General features: G+C 41.4%; 2 protein-coding genes across 2 annotated transcripts in view; both read right to left on the bottom strand.

Annotated features, from left to right (window-relative positions):
- Positions 1–15,929, bottom strand: part of LOC120746273 (NLR family CARD domain-containing protein 3-like) — a 183,842-nt gene that overhangs the window by 17,008 nt on the left and 150,905 nt on the right. The window lies entirely within an intron of this gene.
- On the bottom strand, positions 7,520–9,520 carry LOC120746313 (stonustoxin subunit beta-like). Its single transcript, XM_040051759.1, has one exon. The coding sequence runs from the start codon at positions 9,044–9,046 to the stop codon at positions 8,483–8,485; it is 564 nt and encodes a 187-aa protein (XP_039907693.1). The 5' UTR covers positions 9,047–9,520; the 3' UTR covers positions 7,520–8,482.

Raw genomic sequence — 15,929 nt, 5'->3', positions numbered from 1 at the left:
CACCCTCACTACGCGTTTAGGTGCACCAGGTCTGTCCAGCGTCCTCCCCCGCCACCTGATCCAACTCACCACCAGGTGGTGATCAGTTGACAGCTCAGCCCCTCTCTTTACCCGAGTGTCCAGAACATATGGTCGCAGGTCTGCTGATACGATTACAAAATCGATCATCGACCTATGGCCTAGAGCGTCCTGGTGCCACGTGCACTTATGGACACTCTTATGTTCGAACAGGGTGTTCGTTATGGCCAAACTGTGATTAGCACAGAAGTCCAATAACAAAGCACCGCTCGGGTTCAGATCAGGGAGGCCGTTCCTCCCAATCACGCCCCTCCAGGTCTCGCTGTCGTTACCCACGTGAGCATTGAAGTCTCCCAGCAGGACAACAGAGTCTCCAGGTGGAGCACCCTCCAGCACCCCCCCCAGGGACTCTAAGAAGGCTGGGTACTCTGAACTGCCACTCGGCGCATAAGCGCAGATGACAGTCAGGACCCGTTCCCCAACCCTAAGGCAGAGGGAACGAACCCTCTCGTCCACCGGGAAAAACCCCAACATACCGGCAGCAAGCCGAGGGGATATTAGAATACCCACCCCAGCCCGCCGCCTCTCACCAGGGGCAACTCCAGACTGAGACAGAGTCCAGCCCCTCTCCAGGAGACTGGTTCCAGAGCCCAAGCCATGCGTAGATGTGAGCCCGACTATATCTAGCCGGTACCTCTCAACCTCACGCACTAACTCAGGCTCCTTCCCCACCAGAGAGGTGACATTCCATGTCCCTATTGCCAGTCTTGGCAGCCGGGGGTCAGTCCGCCAGGGCCTCCGCTCCTGGCCGCCACCCGGCACACAATGCACCCGACCCCTATGGCGCCTCCTGCGGGTGGTGGGCCTGCGGGAGGATGGGCCCATGTCTCCTCTTCGGGCTGTGCCCGGCCGGGCCCCATGGACTAAGGCCCGGCCACCAGACGCTCGCCCTCGGGCACCCTCCCCGGGCCTGGCTCCAGGGCGGGGCCCCGGTAACCCTATCCCGGGCAGGGTAAACTGTTCCCTCGGTGTCCTTTTCATAAGGGTCTTATGAATCGCTCTTTGTCTGGTCCCTCACCCAGGGCCAGTTTGCCATGGGAGACCCTACCAGGGGGCAAAAGCCCCCAGACAACATAGCCCCTGGGATCCCTAGGAAACACAAACCCCTCCACCACGATAAGGTAGCGATTCAAGGAGGGGCTAGAAGAGATGTTTAGATAAGAAATTAATGTCCATCTACTAATATCTACAATAATATCTTTTTAAAGTGGCGAGTAGTTAATTTCTTCCAAACTAATTAGATCCATTGATAAATTAATGCCCAAATATTTAATAGTTTTTTTTGTCCAAACCTATTTTGTATTTGCTACACACATTTTGGGGGGGACTGTAATGACTATTGAGAACTTTGGACATTCGGTCTATATCCCAAGTAGGACCCGTAATCCCTTGGAACTGACATAAGCTCCGTAAATGATTTGGTAGGGTTTGATAAGTAAACCAAAACATCATCTGCAAACAACGGCATTTTCTGCTCACTTCCAGCTATATTAATCCCTTTTATTGTGTCATTCTGCCTAATCCATTGAGCCAACGGCTCTATAAAAATAGCGAATAAAAGTGGATTCAATGGGCATCCCTATTTTGTTGACCTTTCAAGCTTGAAAACATCTGAAAGTTCACAACTGATCTTCAATTTTGCGGTTGATCTGGTGTATAAAGCCCACAATATTGTAATAATCGACCCACTAAACCCAAATTTAAGCATTACTCTGAATAGAAATTCCCATCTCACGGAGTAAAAAGCTTTTCCAGCATCTAGACTCAGTAATATTGCCGGTATTTTATTTAAATTAATGTGTCAAGTAATTTGCAAAGTTCTCCTAATAATATCGTGGGTTTGGTGCAACCTAACAAAACCAGTTTGATTTAAATGTATTATTTTTGGCATGATTTCTTTAAGTCTTTGTGCTATGTTTGATGTAAATAACTGATGTAAATAATCTACATTTAATACACTTACTGGTCTATATTGGGGCTCTCTAATTTGTCTTTACCATCTTTAGGTATACTAGAAATTATAACTTGTTTCCATGAGAGGGAAGCTTCTCCCTTGTAAGGACCCAATTAAATGTTTTAAGTAACATCAGTGTCAGAGCGTCTCTCACTTTCTTATATCACTCTGCAGTAAAGCCATCTGTACCTGGAGCCTTATTTGCCTTGAGTTTACCAATCACCAAGTGAAGTTCTTCCCTTGTAATTTGCTTCACTAAAGATTTATTTTTTTCTTCTGTAGGTTTTGGGAGGTCTAACATGTCAAACAAACTCTTCATTTTTCCATTATTATTCGTGAGTGGTTTGAATATAGTTTTTCGTAATATTTCTTAAAGTAGTGCTTAATTTCCTCTATATACTGCATTTCCATTTTGGTTTCCGGGTCTCTTATCCTGTACACTGTTCTATCTGCTTGTTGCTTCCTTATATGCCAATTGTTTCATATATTTAGTTTCCCGCTCATAATATCTTTGTTTGGTCAACATTAGTTTCGTTTGGACGTCTTGAGCGTATATCTCATCAATTTGATTTCTATTTTTTGCAATTTTTAATTTTGTCTTAGTATCCATAGTATTTTTGTATGTAGCCTAATAGTCTAATAGTTCCGACTGCAGCATCGGAAGTTTTGCAACTTTGGATTTTTTGCTAGAGGGTGTGGGGGGGCCACAGCCCCGTCCTCCAGGGCATGAAGCAGGTATGGAGGAGATCAAAACTCCAGACATCCAGAGGCCCTCAGAACACAAGAGACCAAGGAAGACCAACAGAGGGTCAGCCGCGCCACTGTCCCAGAAAGAGCTGAGGAGAGTCCCAGATGAGGGGTCACTCAGCAGCCGCGGAGCAGAAGCCAGGGGGGGGTTGCAGTGACGCGCCCGTGAGCTCCGCCGGCAGCCAGCTGTGCCTGAGTGACCGAGCCCCAGGCCGAGAGGCCGGGGGCACCCCACCTCCGAAGTGGCCCGAGCGAGCCCCAGGCTCCAGGCCCCGATAAGCGGCCGCCAAGGAGTGAGCCGGTGTGTACCTGGACGCCCACCCCCAGACACAAAGAACCACCAACGCACCGATGTCTGAGGGAGTCCGCCACCGGCAGGGGAAGTGGTGGTGGGGGGAGATAGGCCTCCAAACCTTGGAGGGCCTGAGATGTCCCCAGAGAGGTGGCGTCTGATACCCAACCTGACATATAGACACAGACATACAGGCACACACAGATACAAACATCCATTCCCACCCTCATGCTCTCATATGCACTTACTCCACACTCAACCAACGTGGAGATAGACATAAAGAGACGCTGTACACACGATCACACTCCCCAAGCGTACTCTACGAACCGGGTCTAGGTACCCTTGCCCCTGGAGGGGGGAACTGCACCCAGACCCAGGTGGTGTTACCCTTTTCCCTGCGGTGGGGAGAGGCAGACTGCCCCGACTCCGCAGCAGCAGGGAGGCCCCACACTCCAGACCGCAGTCGGACGGCCAACTCCTCTTCCTAGCCCCCCCGCTCCAGCAGGCCGCAGAGAATGGGGGTGAGAGAAGACTCCAAACCTCCCTCCACCCGCTCATTGTAGTGTTGATGCATGTGTGTTCTAAGGTGCCTTTAAAACCCAGGAGGACATGGAGCTACCTGCCAGAGAGCAGCAGGTAAGCGCATAGTCCCTCCTGCTAGCCCTCAATGTCTACGTGTATTTAAAATTGAGAGGTGGGCAACGACGCCAGGGGTGAGGTGTACACCCTGATGGTAATTTGGATTCCGTGTATCGTGCCCAGATCATTACATGAAGGAACCTTTTAAAAAAACAAGCGCGTCCATGCTCACAGGTGTACACACGGGTGCTCACACACACAAACTACACCCTTTTTGGCTCCTACCTCAAAGCACACTGTGTTCTGTTGATCTTATGTGCTACACAATAATGTTTAATATTTAGTATTTACTGTCATATTCCCATATATCATTGTGATGTTGTTTATTCTATTACTCTTGTTCTCTTCTGCTTGTTTTCTTTTTTCTTTCTCAACAGGTGATCCAGGTGATTGATATATGCATTTTTTTTTTCTGCTCATTCTGTTGGTTTTTGTTTTTTGCCCTTCTCCCCCGTCCCTCTTCTCAGCTGTTTCTCTTTCCCTCTTTCTTTCTCCCCTTCTTTCCCCCAGTCAAGTCTGTCCCGTATTCAGCAAGTGAAAATAAAATAAACAATAAAAGGTGAATCAAATGGACCATTATGGCAAGGCTGGGACGGTCAATTTGGTAAAGTAAATCCGTTGGGCATCTTTCTTTGCCTTTAGACAATAATTCTGATGGCAAAAGAACCAAACGGGACAGGCAAAAAAACCAAAAAAAACCCCAAAAAAACAACAACTTTGGATTTTTTAATACTAGAGCGGTGATGAGAGGAAGATATCCCCACAATATCAGTGGGGATATCTTATCTCTATCACTGAATTCCAGGTACTCGGTAATGTCTTTTGTTAACTGTTCACATGTCTGTTTATTCAATATACTAGAATTTAATTTCCCATTAGTAATTCTTCTCCTTTGAGAAAGTTTTAAAGCTAAATACAGAAAGTACTTAAAAAAAAAAATCTAAACATGTACAGGACGTCAGGACCTTTAGACTAAGCAGGTCCAAACTTGTAAACCCACATAGTAGAAAGGTTATTCTCTTCTTTCTTCTCAGCTCAATGGTCATTTTTACCTGTACATTTGACACTTGATAAATTTTTTATTTTCATTTCTAAACTTTCAAGTGTAAGACAATTGGTAGTTGGTTGGTGTTGAAAACATCCCCTTTCCTTGTGTTTTTGTTAGAATGTTTTTCTGCAGTTCCAACAGGGACAGTATTTTCTTATCTGTTAGGAGAAGCTGATGAGCGTTGTATTTATTTTCATGGGTTTGACTGCTTTGTGTCGGTGGCTTAAATTGCTAATTATTCTACTGAAGTTGCATATAGAAGAGCACAGATTCAGTTGTAGACAGATACAGGTCATTACTTTGGAGTATGTTTGAAATAAAGTCAAGTGTGCACAGACATGCACTGTATTCGAAGTTCAGTCAGTTTTTAGTCATGTGATCTGGATCCTCAGTACAGCTGTAAGATGTCTATACGACTTGTGAGACCAACTTAACACTTAATACTTCTCATATTTAATGTCATCAGTGGCTTCTGCCAAGAATTTCCTTGTAATAAGTGCCCACAACAATTTTGAAGTACAGATCTATTTAGGATGTATAATTAGCCCATCTGGGATTAATCAGTTGATGAGTTATTCTTAAGTAACATTTCAGAGAGCAGAGAAGACATTTTCTTAGCATTTACACAACACCCACAGTAATTTAATTATACTGTCCTTCCTTCTCTATCACAAGAAATCCTCATATTTAACATCCATTAGTGTCAATATTAATTCAACATTAACACAATTTAGAACACAAAACTTGCTTATTGCAAACTCAATAAAACTGCAGCATAAGTTTGCTTTCTTGCATTATTTGTGCTTGGAGGAGCAAAGCAAAAGAACCAACAGACAGGCATGTAATGCACCTACAGCACTTTTCTAGTCTTAATGAACACTCAAAGCACTACCAGGTACAAGTCCCACTTTATCCAGACATTCTTGCAACACTTTATCTCCGTCACTTCAAGGAAAAATTTTAGAATAGCCAGTTAACCTGACATGTATGCTGGAGAGATTCAAACATGCAACCTAAACCCAGAAAGGTCCCAGACAGAATTTAAACCACAGACCTCGTTGCTGTGAGGCAGCTTTTCTAATCAGTCCACAAACACTGAGTGCTTTACCACAGAGCACCACCATGTCATCCTGTTTCAGATCTCGTGTCTGTGTCAAGACACTCTCAAGGCACCATGTGACTTTTGCATGAACTCTGCTCCTCATGTGCACTGCATGTGATCACTCCTACTCTGTTTTACTATTCCACTGTTTGGAGATTTCCCCATGATCTTTCAAAGATCAGCAGTGGTGCAAACACCAACAATATGAGTGAAAGTGTTAAGGGACCTCTGGAGGTCTGTTAACATTGTCTCATAAAAGAATAAAATGCACACAGACATGGCATGTAGAGTTTAAAGACCCCCTAAACACACCATTGTGGTGACAGCATAAAATTTTAGAATATTTTCATTTTGTTTATTTTGAATCAGGTTTGGACAAAGACATTTTTCTGCAGCCAAAACAGGTCGAATTATCACGAGCAGTATGGAAGGGTTAAAGTGTCTTCCACTTTTGTTTTCCCCCTGTAAAAGCGTCATTGTTCTGACATGTTTTTATTGTGCAACTGCTTTAACTTTTAGTTTTTTTGGCTTTGTTTTGGACCAAAAACTATGAACTTCTAATGCCATCATAATAGCAAGATTTCAGAATATTGGAGCACATAAATAAGTAAGTCGTACTTTTGTAACTGGTTGAAGTAAAAATTGTCAAAGCACAAAAAGAGAAATATTCAAAAAAAGGCATAAATACTTTAAGAGAACAGTGAAGAACAGGAATTGAGTAGATGTTAAGTCATAGAAGCAGACCAGACATTTCTAAATAGAGCAAAAACTGCCTCGAACATTTTGATGGAAATGTGAATCATTCTCTTTAAACTCACACAAGATGTCAGACGAGCTGCTTAAAGGTTGCCTCCTTCTCGGGTCCAGCTGTGAGTCAGTCAGCGTGATGTATGGAGTGGCAGATTTCTTTTGTTTCTGCTGGAATTAATCTGAACAAAGCTGGTGTTAACAAGAAGAACAACTATTACCATCACATGGAGCTTCACATGGAGAGGATCATCTGACAGCAAGACCAGGAAAGTGAAGTGAAACTTTACAAAGAAAGACAACACAGTGAGGAGCTTAGGGAGAAATTGTGAAAGAGGAAAATCAGGAACTGATCAGTTTGAAATGTTTGAGGTTTTACAGAGATCTGCATTTCTGTACTGTTATTGTTTGTACTGAACACATCCTCCAGAAATGTTCTATTTAAATTGTGGTGTGACAGGATACATGATGTTTGCCATTTGACAAAAAATTTGCCATGTTTTTTTTTATTCTTTATGTTTTGGTGTCTGACTGTGATATTTTTACCTGCAGTTCGTCTCTGTGACCACACGAAGAAAATAAACACAGTTTTTCCCTGCTGACGTCAGTATTTCTATCAGTTTAATATCTGCGTTTACGTACTGCAACATTACCCCACTGAAGAACACTAGTGTTGAAACACTGCAGTAAATGTGTCATAAAGACAGTATATTGTATTTGAGTTGTAGTTACTGACAATGACCAGTGGAGAGCAGTGAATGGTCCATTTCAACCTCATAAATATGAGGCTGTTGGTATCAGTGTTGCTGATGAGCCATCAGTACAATTATAACACAATATTAATATAAAATAATTTGATAATTTAAACACCCATGAAAGAATGACTAAAGCAACATCATGTAGTTTGTTCATTTATTTATTTGTTTAGTTTTAATAACACAAAGAAAGCTCCCTGACAAAATGGGAACATGTAAACAAAGTTCCTTCAGAGATGGTGGAAATGATCATGTAATGTTGTCTTCACAAGTAAGCGAACAAGAAGAGATTAAAAACATCTAATCAGTGAAAGAAAATCCATAAATCAGTAAATAAAAAAACGAAAACATGTAAAACATGAACAGCTCGAAGTGTTATGCAAACACAGACCGAAAGAGTTCGACTTACAGGTTTGTATGTGATATTTACTCAAAATAAGTCTAAGGTTAACGGTGCATGAATATATTTAGCATTAGGGTTCTCCTTCAAAATTAAATGAAATATTAGCTTTGTTGGAGCTTCATAAAACAAAAAAGTTTCACTGTAATGAAACATTTAAGACTTGGTTTTTTATTTGGACACTGAACAGGCTCATGATAAAACAAAACTAAAGTCCAGAGAAACAAAATAATGTGAAAATGTTTTTTAACAGTTTGTTAATTCATCATTTAAGGCACTGCAGCTCAGTGATTCCTCCTTGATATCACAGTTGGTCACCTCTGTTTCAGAGAAATACAACATACTGATATTTACTGTGAAGCTTTGAGTGGAAAAAGACAGAACAACAACATGTAGGTCCTGGAATAATCGTAGCTTCCATCTTTAAAGGACTGAAGGGGAAGATGTTTACAAGGAAAGGAAAGAGCAGTTTATTAATCTTTTATCGGTGGAGTACCCTCCAGGTCATTGTGAAAATCAAATCCTGTTGAATTGTACTGTATTTCTTTTACTTGACAGCCAGTTATTAACTATACACAGACTTTGATCTAACTGTTGTGCTACATTAAAATATATTGCACTAAATTATAATGAATGTGGAATTTTATGATATTCTGGACTTTTCTTGCTGTATTTTCTCTTGCTGGATGTTTAATTTGAATTGAATACCCCTACCTTATCCTAAACTGTACACAAATTCACTGAGGAAGTAGGAAACAAGACTGTAAATCCAGGATAAAGAGGTTCAATGAATGTGGTGTTGAAGGTGTGGAGGTGGATCAGAGAGTCAGAGGAGACTCTGTAGAAGGACAGAGTGCCAGCAGGACAGTCCACATACACTGCTACTCTGTTAGAGACAGAGGAGGACGAGGAGGAGGAGATGGATGTTTTTTTATTATTGTGCCAGACAAAATAACAACCATCATCTGAACAGCTCAGACTCCAGGACTGATCATTCTCTCCAAACACACAGTGTTCTCTGTCTCCTCTCCTGTTGATTGCTCTGTAACTTACTGATATGTTAACTCCTCCTCTACACTCAACCTCCCAGTAACAACGACCAGTCAGACCATCTCTGCACAGTAGCTGAGGCCAATAATCAAATCTGTCAGGATGATCAGGATATGGCTGACCTTCCACCACACGTGTCACCTTCCTGTTGTCTTCAGACAGTTTGAGGTTTGTGTGCACTGTGTTTGTGTCGATTTCGAGTTGACAGGAATCTGACGGCGAGAACAAACACATCCAGCTGCAGTTATTGATCTGTCATGTGTTCATTGACACTTTGATGATGACTCCTGACATTAGAGATGTCATGTAAGAGTTTGAACATGGTTGAATGTGTACCGCTTTGTTTTCATGAATCACATTAAAAACACACTTACACTTCCTCAGACCCGGTCTCAACCATCGGACTCCAGCAGGCTCCACCCTGAAAGGAGGAGGGGGTTCAGACCAGCACAGTCTCTTTCAGCATGCACACATGGACATTACATTGCTCTCATACACATATTGTTAAGTTTTTATTTTAAATTTTTAAATTGCATTATTTAGTTCATTTAAATCAAACTGAGGTTCATTTTCTCCTTTGGAACAGTCAAACATTTTGACACATTTAAAGAAAATGTGTCTACAGTCCCTTCCTGTGGTTGTCATGTAAGTATCTTCAATCAGACCGTTATGTTTTTTTTTTTTTTGCTTTTATTGCTTTAAAAAAAATATATAACCTAGTCAAATAAGTTTAGATATTGCATAAGTAATCATAAGTAATCATTTCAACCTGACATTTTGGTATATTTTATTACTGATTAAATGAATCAAGAGGCCTCTCCCTACCTGAGAATTTCCAGTCTTAGCTGCTCTAATAGTTTTACTCCTGCCTCTTCTGGATGATTGTAAGTCAAGTCAAGCTCTCTCAGATGGGAGTGGTTGGCCTTCACAGCTGATACCAGAGAGGTACAACCATATTTTGTGATCAGGCATCCTGTCAGTCTGAAAAAACAACATGTGACAGATACTGTTAGAAAACAGCATGGCAGCTAAATACAAAGTGTATTCTTTATATGGCACTGTTAGGAGAAACAAAGTCGCTTTGATCTAAAATCTAACGCCACCAAGAGCCAGATCATTTGATGGTCACGAAAATGATCAATCTAAGGAGAACTGAATTCCAAGAAAACCCCAAAAATCTACTAAAAAAAAGCAACATGCTAGTCCATTTTGTTGAAATTTCATTGCAGTAACTCAAAATGGTACTCTGTAGTGTGCGTTTGAGAGCATGTCTGACAATATCAGGTTTTAGATATTTGTTCAGGGGGATCTCCTCCCAGATCTGGACAAGGGTGTCACTGAGCTCCTGGTCAGTTTGAGGTGTAACCTAGTGACGTCGGAGGACCAAAACATAATTTCCCAGAGGTGGTTTATTGGATTTAGACCATACACCAAGAGAACCTAGTGTAGTGTCTGACAGTGGGTCCAAGTGGGTTCATTCTGATACCCAGTGCAAGTCATGGTGTCTTGCTTGTAGAGGTCCTTGCATCCCTCAGTGAGATATCACTGACACACCACCAAAATGATCATGCTGAATGATGTTACATGCATAATGTTCTCTGTCATTTCTACAGACCCCTTTCATGCATTTTACACTTGCATAGGGAGAACTTGCCCAATCTACAAATATCAATCGGGCTTCTCATGCACACTTTGTAGGTTCCAATTTGTTAAGCTCATTTATAGCAAAGCAGCTGAAATTGATTAACAACCCCCTCTGCTACTTAACTGACCTGGATTCTGCTGTACTCGAGCAGTGAGTTGCTATGAGCCAGAGAACTGATCAGTATTAACTAGTTCATTTAGTAGGTCTGAAAGCAAATGGTACTTAGATAAAAGAGGTCAGTTTGATTTGGTGAGAAGGCAGTTTCCAGAATATTTAGGACACTTCTCAGTGTGCAAGGGACAAGCTACAAACCAGAACAGCTCTTCAGTCTCTCTTCCTATCCTCAAGAAGTAGACTGACTGAACTCAGGGGAATTGAATCCAGAGAACAATCCAACAGGAGTTGGTAAGAGTGGGTTCGGCTGGCTTAGAGTTGGTTCCAGTTGATTCAGAGTAGTCTAAACAGTTTAAGTACGGAGCTAATCTGTAGATAGGAGAAAAGTGTGTCTGCCAGAGGACTCCAGGAAACATGCCTGCCACTGAAAAACATTGGTTGATACCACTCATATTCACACTCACACAGGCAGGGTAGAGAAAAGTTAGAGCAATAAGGAAGAGAGAGAAAGAGAGGAGGGGGCTGTACCTGGAGGACAGGGTAACCATGAGAAGTTGTACATTTTAAAATCGCTGACCTGAGTGTTTCCAGTTTACAGTGTGGATTATCCAGTCCAGAAGACAATATGGTCATTCCAGAGTCCTTAAGGTCATTGTCACTCAGGTCCAGCTCTCTCAGAATAGAGTATGAAGCGCTGAGAACTGAGGACAGAATTTCACAGCTTCTCTTTGAGAGGTTACAGTTGCTCAATCTGATTGGAGAGTAATGAAAAAGAAAACAAACATAAACCGTCTTACCTGAATTCTTGAAAATACATAATCTATGGACATTATCATCCCTCTTGCATGCCAAGTCCTTCTCAATTTACATAACTGAGAAAATGCTAATGATGAAAAATGATACTCGGTGCTGTACAAATGCAAATAGACTGGTTAAGTTCAAACTACTCCAGACTTTGCACATGTAAAAAACAAAATATGTGAATCTAAATATGCCATTGTAAAATCGAAATTATTATTTATGGAAGGGAAATTCAAACATTTGGCTGATAGGCACATAGATCTAACAAATATGATCTGACCTGAGTGTTTCCAGTTTCCAGTATGGAATTTCCAATCCAGCCAACAGCAGCTTCAATCCTGAATCCTCCAGTTTATTGTTACCCATGTCTAGAGATCTCAGTTCACAGTCTTCTAATTTTAGAGAAGAGGATAGAGCTTCACAGCTTCTATGTGACAGATTGCAGCTACTGAGCCTGAAGAGACAACAATAATAAAATAGACCAAGTCATTGCAGTTCAATTCAGCTTTATTTATATAACAGCAAATCACAACAGCAATTGCCGCTTTTATATTATAAGGCGAAGACCCTACAATAACACGGATAAAACAGAGAAAACCCCAACAATCATATGACTGTCTGATGCTTTCTCGTTAAAATGCTCATTTTAACGAGAGTGGTAAGGAAAAACTTCCTCTTTTCTATGTTTTTTTTTTAAAAAGGAAAAAATCCCTTTTAACAGGAAGAAACCTCAGGGAGAACCAGCTAGAGATTGATAATAACAAATTATTAAATGCAGAGTGGTGTATAAACACATGGTACGTGAAAAGGGTTGAAAGAAGGAGAAACACTCAGTGCATCATGGGAATCCCCTGCCAGCCTAGACCTATTGCAGTGTAACTAAGGGAGGACTCAGGGTCACGTGATCCAGCCCTAATTATATCCTTTGTCAAAAAGGAAAGTCTTAAACTTAATCTTAGAAGTAGAGATAGTGAACTATTTCTACTTCCAAACTGTTAGCTGGTTCCACAGAAGAGGGGCCTGAAATCTAAAGGCTCTGCCTCCCATTTTACTTTTAAACACTTTTTACACAAGTAAGCCTGCAGTCTGAGAGCAAAGAGCTCTAATGGGGTGATATGGTACTATTAAGAGATGGGCCTTAATTATACAAGACCTTGTATGTGATTATAAAGATTTTAAATTTGATTCTGGATTCACCAGAGAGCCAATGAAGAGACTCCAATATCAGAGAAACATGCTCTCTCTTTCTAGTCCCTGTTAGTACCCCTACTGCATTTTGGATCAACTGAAGGCTTTTCAGGGAATTTATAAGCAAACCTGATAATAACAAATACAATTTTGTGTTCTGTTAAAGACAGGCATGTGTTTAAAAATAATTGATGATTTCATGATAACTTACAGAGCGTTTTTGGAGGCTTTGACCACTGGCAGCAGCTGCAGAAGAGCCTCCTCTGAATCAGAGTATTTCTTCAGGTCAAACACATCCATATCTTTTTTGGATGACAGTAAGATGAAAACCAGAGCTGACCACTGAGCAGGAGACAGTTTATCAGTGGAGATACTTCCTGAACTCAGGGACTGTTTGATTTCCTCCACTAGAGAATGATCATTCAGTTCATTAAGACAGTGGAACAGGTTGATGCTTTTCTCTGTAGATAGATTCTCATTGAGTTTTTTCTTGATATATGTTTTCTGGTTGAACTGTGAACTACTTCTCAGCCGTGTAAGCAGGGATGCTAGTAGAGTCTGATTGGTCTGTGAACTTCTTTCGGTCGTTGTCAGCAGGCCTCGTAGGAGGGTCTGATTGGTCGGCATTGAAAGACCCACAAGGAATCGGAGGAACAAGTCCAGGTGTCCATTTGGACTCTCTAAGGCCTTATCCACAGCACTCTGGTAGAAATGTGTTTTATCAGACCTACTGGAGATTGTTTGTGCTTCTTCCAGCAAATTGACATCAGAGTTGATGAAGGTCAGATGGACATGAAGAGCAGCCAGAAACTCCTGAACACTCAGATGGACAAAGCAGAACACCTTGTCCTGGTACAGTCCTCTCTCCTCTTTAAAGATCTGTGTGAACACTCCTGAGTACACTGAGGCTGCTCTGATATTGATGCCACACTCTGTCAGGTCTGATTCATAGAAGATCAGGTTTCCTTTCTGCAGCTGATGAAAAGCCAGTTTTCCCAGAGACTCAACCATCTTCCTGCTCTCTGGACTCCAGTGTGGATCTGTCTCAGCTCCTTCATCATACTTGACCTTCTTCACTTTGGCCTGAACCACCAGGAAGTGGATGTACATCTCAGTCAGGGTGTTGGGTAGCTTTCTCACCTCTGTGGTTCTCAACATTTCCTCCAGAACTGTAGCAGTGATCCAGCAGAAGACTGGGATGTGGCACATGATGTGGAGGCTTCGTGATGTCTTGATGTGAGAGATGATCCTGCTTCCCTGCTTCTCATCTCTGAATCTCTTCCTGAAGTACTCCTCCTTCTGTGGGTCAGTGAACCCTCTGATCTCCGTCACCATGTCAACACACTGAGGAGGGATCTGATTGGCTGCTGCAGGTCGTGTTGTTATCCAGAGATGAGCAGAGGGAAGCAGGTTCCCTCTGATGAGATTTGTGAGCAGGACATCCACTGATGTGGACACTGCAACATCAGTCAGAATCATATTGTTGTTGAAATCCAGAGGAAGTCGACACTCATCCAGACCATCAAGAATGAACATAACCTGGAAGTCTTCAAATCTGCAGATTCCTGAGTCTTTAGTTGTGGTTATAAAGTGATGAACAAGTTCCACCAAGCTGAATTTTTTATCTTTCAACACATTCAGCTCTCTGAAAGTGAATGGAAATATAAACTGGATGTCCTGGTTCGCTTTGTCTTCAGTCCAGTCCAGAATGATTTTCTGAGTTAAAATTGTTTTCCCAATGCCAGCCACTCCCTTTGTCAGCACTATTCTGTTTGTTTGATCTCTTCCACTTGAGGCATTAAAGAATTCTCCATGTTTGATTGTTCTTTCTGGTCTGTCTGGTTTCCTGGATGCTGTTTCAATCTGTCTAACCTCATGTTCATCATTGACCTCTGCAGTCCCTCCCTCTGTGATGTAGAGCTCTGTGTAGATCTGATTTAGACGGGTTGGGTTTCCTGCTTTAGCGATCCCCTCAAATACACACTGGAACTTCTTCTTCAGCAAAGTTTTAAGATCATGTGTACAACTTGGAGCAGACATTTCTGAAAACACATAAGAAATAACTTAAGTTATTGTACAGCAAAGAGGAAGTGATGAATATACTAGCCATCAAACACCTGGGTAGTAGACAGATGTGTCATTACTGAACTTATGCACAAGCTTCATTTGTGTCTTCAACTTCCAGAATCCAACCTGCAACCTTTCACTTGCTAAGTAAATGTATAAAACACTACACTAGGGAATTATTCTCTTGAACTATTAGAAAATTTCTAATTTTTCCAGCAGATAAGATCTTTAGAGAAATACTCTTACTGCTCTGCAGTTGGTCAGCCAGCTCTTCCTGCTTCATTGTCCTCAGGAAGTGTAGTGCGATCTTTAGGAAGGGTTCTCTGCTTCTCTGCTGTTCATTCACCCCAAACACGTTCTCATCCTTCTTCTGACGCTCAAATGGTTCCATGTAGTCTGGAACCAGAACTCTTTGGATCGTCTTCAGCTCATTCTTCACAAAAGTGATAATGTTTTCCTCCAGTAGCTGGAACAGAATACTCTGTGATTCACCTGATCATACTGAAATCCCGGAGCCAAAAATTGGATCAATGTTAGACACACTGTCCTTACACTAGTCTAAAAGGTGCAGCATAGAGATCACTGTGAACAAAATAGAAAATAGCAAAAGTAGTTTTTGCACATGTACTGACCATAAATATTGAGTTAAGTTTTATGTGGTGATGCTGCTGGCCAGACTGATCAGTGGAAACCTCTGAGCTCTCCTTGTTCACCCTGTGGAGAAATCATGAAGACTTGGCTCATGTTATGGCTCTCCACAAAAAAAAACAGGAATAAATTAAAACTACAAGAAGCGATGAAACTGACTGTGCCCATTAGATTGTGTATAAGAAAACCAACTACATCTTATTTTGCTGTGTATTGTCTGGATCCAAAATTTTAAATTTCATATGTGATTTTATCAGTTAATATTGATTTCCCGGTGCCTGGAAGTAACATTAAGCATTAGCTGATATTGGCTTGTAGATGTCTCTGGACTCAGAATACCATCTTATATGTTAAATTTGGGATAGACTGGACAAAGTACATTTAAAATATGACAGTTTAATCTCCCCTGGCAAATGATCAAAGTTTGACAATCCGTTGTGGACGGATTCTATGAAAACTCAAAAGCTTTACAATTTAGCATCACCAAAGCCTTTAGATTAAGCATGTTTATTCATTCCAATCTCTAGGAGAAGTTTGATAAATACAAGACCAGAAAATGGCAAAAATTGAACCAAAACTTGCATCTTAGATTGAAAATGACTGACTTCCTGTTATGTTTAGAATAGCTGTGAATAGATTAACTAATTAAAATTA

Source organism: Simochromis diagramma, unplaced genomic scaffold (assembly GCF_900408965.1).
Source record: "Simochromis diagramma unplaced genomic scaffold, fSimDia1.1 OVJJ01000107.1, whole genome shotgun sequence".
NCBI classification, from domain to species: Eukaryota; Metazoa; Chordata; class Actinopteri; order Cichliformes; family Cichlidae; genus Simochromis; species Simochromis diagramma.
Note: the sequence above shows the minus strand (reverse complement) of the source record. Positions and strands in the feature narration are given on the sequence as shown.